At 31.8% G+C, this 6,061-nt stretch overlaps 1 protein-coding gene across 3 annotated transcripts in view; it reads right to left on the reverse strand.

Moving 5' to 3' along the window:
• LOC106465851 (anion exchange protein 3-like) overlaps positions 1-6,061 on the reverse strand; it is a 22,766-nt gene that overhangs the window by 12,051 nt on the left and 4,654 nt on the right. For all 3 annotated transcript variants that reach the window (XM_022393808.1, XM_022393807.1, XM_013926093.2), the window contains exons 4-5: positions 3,926-4,015; positions 815-981 (exon numbers count right to left, since the gene is read on the reverse strand). In XM_022393808.1, the coding sequence (XP_022249516.1) occupies positions 815-981; positions 3,926-4,015 (257 nt within the window). The remainder of the gene's footprint in view (positions 1-814; positions 982-3,925; positions 4,016-6,061) is intronic.

Consider the following 6,061-nt stretch of genomic DNA (forward strand, 5'->3'; position numbering starts at 1 on the left):
TGTGTGTGTGTGTGTGTGGGAGGTGGGGAAGGCATCTTTTGTTGTTATACCACAGAGGCAATCTAAAGTACAATCACATTGAACTTTGTATTTAAAAAAAGGGAAAGTCAGACTTATAAACCAGCTATGTAAACTTAGCCTCTTGTAGATTTTAGTATACCGTGATCTTAAAAAGAATAAAACTGCATTTAGGCAACTGCATTACAACTTAAATGACAACGTAATTCGACATTTCATAGTACTGTGAATTACTTTCTACTATCACAATATATTTTTTTAATTTTTGTACACAACTTTTTTTTTTATGTTTTACTGACATAAGATGCGCTCTACAGAACTATCCGTACTAAATATAAATTTAATTAAAGAAGAAAAAAAAAAGATAAAAAAAATTATATTTTTAAATTTAAGGTATGGTTATCATATTGTAAGTAAACTGCTGTTATTTTTGAAAATAACGTGAAGTGGGAATTTAACATGGCTTAGCAGGGAGAAAGTGACTATTCCTTACTCACAGAATAGTAAGTAAACTAATTATTTCCTATTCCTTACTCGCAGAATAGTTAGCAAAACTGTATTTATTTCCTATTTATAACTCACAGAATAGTAAGTAAACTGTAATTATTTCCTATTCCTTACTCGCAGAATAGTTAGCAAAACTGTATTTATTTCCTATTTATAACTCACAGAATAGTAAGTAAACTGTAATTATTTCCTATTCCTTACTTCGCAGAATAGTTAGCAAAACTAGTTAGAAATAGGAAATAATTACACTATTCTGTGAAGTAAACTGTAATTATTTCCTATTCCTTACTCGCAAATCTGGATTTCCAAGAACAGCAAGATGAATATAAGTAATGCTGCAACAAATGCTCCAAAGACTTGCCAAACAGCTATTTCCCTCTCCATTCCAAGAGGTGATATGAACCATCCCCTGGAAGAAGGCTTACTTGGGCTCAGCCCTTCTGGTACACTGAGTTTCTGAAAGAAAAAAAAACTGAAATTAAGCAGTTAAAAAAAAAAGAGATTTGTCATTACTAAAATAATCATTAACCTTATATAACACCAACATGATAACATAAATATCTGCAAATTCGTGACAACACAAAGTTTGGGAACAAGAATACTGAGGGTTAATCACATTTGATGTTTCATGCCCTTCACCACCCTTGGAACTATTAATTCAATCATTCATAGTACTGAATTTGTTAACCAGGATCTCGCACTACAGCATATCATCACAGTTTTTACTCTAAAAAGCTTCTGCAAAGGATGACACATTTATTTTTGGATTACACACATCTCAATCAAAGTTTCGACATTATTTAAAAAAACAACTTTCCAAGCAAAATTTCATATTTTATCACATTTGTACATATGTATGTATATACGACAAGCAAATATTTCAACTTTTCCTCATCATTTTATGTACTTTATGCTACAGCCTACTTTAGAGTAAGGTACTAGAGGGAAAGATCTTGAAACAAGGACACTGCGATTTGAAGGTAGGCAATAAATTGTATTTGTATTCATAAAGAAGAGTAGGTCTAATCTGTCATAAAATATAATGAATTAGACAATTATCACTATATAAAATAACACATAGTGACTAAGATTAACCTATAATATACCAATAACTCGCATAGCTAAGCAGCATGACTTGAGTGTGCATTTGCAGGTTCTGAGATGAAAAAAAGTCGGAAGATGTTCCCAACTTTCCCAGGCTTGTCCTATGTGAGGACAGTGAAGCAGACCAAAGGCACCAATGTTTATAGAAGCTACATCAGGGAACTTCAAAATAATATGTCTTAATGAGACTGCTGTGGTTCCAGTTTCTTTGGTATCTTTCTCATGTAAACAGCTGTTGATTTAAGTGTCAATTGGGAACTTGTTAACCTTTTACATGTGAGCTTTCATCAGTTTCACTGTAATGGTTTTTTGGACTGGAGGATTCAGCTAAGACAGCTTTATTTTCCTAACAGGGGGGGTTGGCCTTTGGAAGAGGTTGTGTTCAAATGTGGTAGACACAGTTAATATAAGGGAGTTTAAGGAAAAGCTTGATAAATATTTGAATTAGAAGGGCTGACTGAGTTTTTTAGTTTCTAGTTTAATTTAGTGGATAGGATTGCCTAGATGGAACAAGAGGTTCCTTGATGTCCTTTAATGTTATGTTATTTTCAGAAGACAAATTGCTCTAGATGGGCTTAGATGTGATTTCAAAGTTTGTTGTCATCTTAAACTCTCTGCTGTACAAGCTTCTCTGGTAAATACTGAAATTGTCATTGTTTAACAATCTCATTGTAGATACACTCTTCATTAGAAAGGGTTTTAATATTTCCTTACCATCCTAAGTTGTTGCAAGAATTTGCCATGAATCAGATGATGACACACCACTGTATATGCAAACTGGTTTAAAAACTCGGGATAACCTCCGGTGTTACAATTATTACAACTTTTATTACATAATGTACTTTCAACAAGTTCAAAACTTCACTACATGTCTGATAATAGTAGTTGTGTGACTGGTTGATGGGTAGTGTGTGATACATAATGTACTTTCAACAATTATCACACACTACCCATCAACCAGTCACACAACTACTGTTTTCAGACATGTAGTAAAGTTTTGAACATCAATTACTTTCAACAATTATCACACACTACTCATCAACCAGTCACACAACTATTATCAGACATGTAGTGAAGCTTTGAACAAAATGTACTTTCAACAAGTATCACACACTACCCGTCAACCAGTCACACAACTACTATTGTCAGACATGTAGTGAAGCTTTGAACGAAATGTACTTTCAACAATTATCACACACTACCCATCAACCAGTCACACAACTACTATTATCAGACATGTAGTAAAGTTTTGAACATCAATTACTTTCAACAATTATCACACACTACCCATCAACCAGTCACACAACTACTTTTATCAGACATGTAGAGAAGCTTTGAACATAATGTACTTTCAACAAGTATCACACACTACCCAACCAGTCACACAACTACTGTTTTCAGACATGTAGTAAAGTTTTGAACATCAATTACTTTCAACAATTATCACACACTACTCATCAACCAGTCACACAACTACTGTTTTCAGACATGTAGCAAAGCTTTGAACATAATGTACTTTGAATAAGTAGCTTTGGAACTAAAATAGCTACAGAATAAAAAATCCACCATAAACTTATTCCATCTAACATATGATGAAATATATTATCATGGTGTCAGTTATATCAAAAGCAGTGGTTAAGGCACGTTTCCTGTTTATGTCATTTATTCAACTTGTGAAATATCATGAAAATCCTAAAGAATTTAAACTTTAAGTCTTGAAAATAAAGACCAACCTGGTTATCATATACAGGAGTGAAAAAATGTATTAATCACTTGGAACATCTGAAAAATATGATTTAATCCGGATATTGAACAAATAGTTGGTTTAATCCGGATATTGAACAAACAGTTGGTTTATTCTTGATATTGAACAAACAGTATGAAAGTGAAGGCATTCATCAACATCCTACAATAAGCCTTTTTTATAATTATTCTGTTTTAATAATCAGTTAAACAGATGGTACTTTAAAGTCATCTTGTGTCAAATGTGGACACGATTTTTCATCTTTAAAGTAATAAAGCCAGAATCCAAATTACCATGAAAACTATAATATTTAACTTATATAAATGATAATGAAGAATAAATTGACACATCTAAACACATCCTAGTTTATTTTCTGCAACGTTTCGAGCTGATGACCTTCATCAGGCAGTATTGGTCTTTATTGCCTGATGAAGGGCATCTGCTCTAAACATCACAGAAAATAAACTGGAAAAAGTTTTCATTTAGACATTTCAATTTATTCTTGACTATCATTTATCCAAGTTTTTCTTCTCACATAAATATTTAACTTACCTGTGTGTAGCTATTCTTAATGTTAGAGTCGATAATCACCATCAAGATAATAGCTATTGGCACTCCAAAGTCCCCAAGAGCTCTTCGAACCTGTGACAGAAGACAGTCTAAGTACCTACAAAACTATTTTACATAAACAAAAACAGTCTGATTGACTACTGACTGTAAAGTACAAATAAGTTAACTTTAAAATATTAAGGAAATAAAAAAAAACAGTTGTTAATTCCAAGGTTTTACTTCATAATCAAAATGGTCTCTTCAAAAGTTCAACAAATACTACCATTTTATACTTTACATAGAAACAAATTGTTGGTGACAGCTCGTTATTACACAAACACGAAAAAATGAAAGCAGTCTAACTGTACCCTTTTTGTCCTTGTATTTTTCTTTGAATCTTTTAGAAAAAAAATATTCATATTACACCTTTAAAATTAGGTTTTAAGAACATAAGGTTTTACTTAACTGGATTCATTAGTTATACCAAGAGTTCTAACATTTCTTTAGCTGTTTAAAAAAATAAATTTTTATTTTACCACTTCTTCAGTATCTACACAATTTATGTGCCTCTAATTATTTCATCTGGTAGCTTGGATTGTAAAATCACTGATGCTACTTAATGCAATAGTTTTTTAAATCTCTTACATATCTTTTTGATATATACTATCCTAGCTCTAATTAATATTTTAAATTATCTGCTTATTACACTAATCTGGTGTGCTTTTAATGTGATTTAGAAGAAATTAAATAGTATCAGTTGCACAAAATACTATGATAAATGCAAAGTTAAATTTGGAAGTAGAGAAAACATTACAATGTTGTTGGTCATAATTTACACCATATTTAAATTTTTTCTTCCAGGAACTGAGATTGGAGTAATCTGAAGAAGTGAAAACATCATAAGATTTTTTGTTTGTTTTGAATTTCATGCAAAGCTACACGAGGGCTATCTGCGCTAGCCGTCCCAAATTTAGCAGTGATAGACTGGAGGGAAAGCAGATAGTCAACACTGTAAACTCTTAGGCTACTCTTTTACCAACGAATGGTGGGATTGACCGTCTCATTATAATGCCCCCACAGCTGAAAGAGCGAGCATGTTTGGTGTGACGGGGATTAGAACCCGCCACCCGCAGATTGCGAGTCGAGCGCCCTAACCACTTGGCCATGCCGGGTCCACAAGATTGTTGGTCATAATTTTGTGTATTACAATATTAATTTATGCTATTGCTCTCAGAAGCCGAGATTCGAATAATCGTTTTATGTTTGAACACTAGTGAGATAATACTTGAGTGTGAATCTGTAATGTTCCTAAGAATATAAATCTTGTAAATTAAGGAATGGTTTTTATTTTGTATGTATTTGTAAGAGATTATTTATTAGATATTGAAAACTTTTTTAAAGCTGTTTAAACTTTAAGTAACAACTGTTCAGTAATGTCTTTGTTCTGCTGAGATTTTTATTACTGTGGTTTTATGATATTCAAGTTTAGTGATAGTTGTTCAATTTCCTTGAATATGTTCCACACAGTAGTAACTTAAATTACAGTGTACTATATATATATGATCATGATCAACACAACTGTAATGGTTTCTATTTTTTAAATAATTCAAGTCTCATTTCATGATGACAATAATATAACATTACGATGTAGTACAAAATATTTTATCTCTCTGTCATTCATGAATGTTATAGATTTATACTCAAGTATTCAAGTAGTAGTGTTCACACATAAAACTTAACGAATGTCACAGATTTATATTCAAGTATTCACATAGTAGTGTTCACACATAAAACTTAACGAATGTCATAGATTTATACTCAAGTATTATCTCACTAGTGTTCAAACATAAAACTCATGAATGTTATAGATTTATACTCAAGTATTCAAGTAGTAGTGTTCACACATAAAACTTAACGAATGTCACAGATTTATACTCAAGTATTCACATAGTAGTGTTCACACATAAAACTTAACGAATGTCATAGATTTATACTCAAGTATTCACATTGTAGTGTTCACACATAAAACTTAACGAATGTCATAGATTTATACTCAAGTATTCACATAGTAGTGTTCATACATAAAACTTACGAACGTTATAAATTTATACTCAAGTATTCACATAGTGTTCTACACAT

The sequence above is a fragment of the Limulus polyphemus genome, unplaced genomic scaffold (assembly GCF_000517525.1).
Source record: "Limulus polyphemus unplaced genomic scaffold, Limulus_polyphemus-2.1.2 Scaffold2072, whole genome shotgun sequence".
NCBI classification, from domain to species: domain Eukaryota; kingdom Metazoa; phylum Arthropoda; class Merostomata; order Xiphosura; family Limulidae; genus Limulus; species Limulus polyphemus.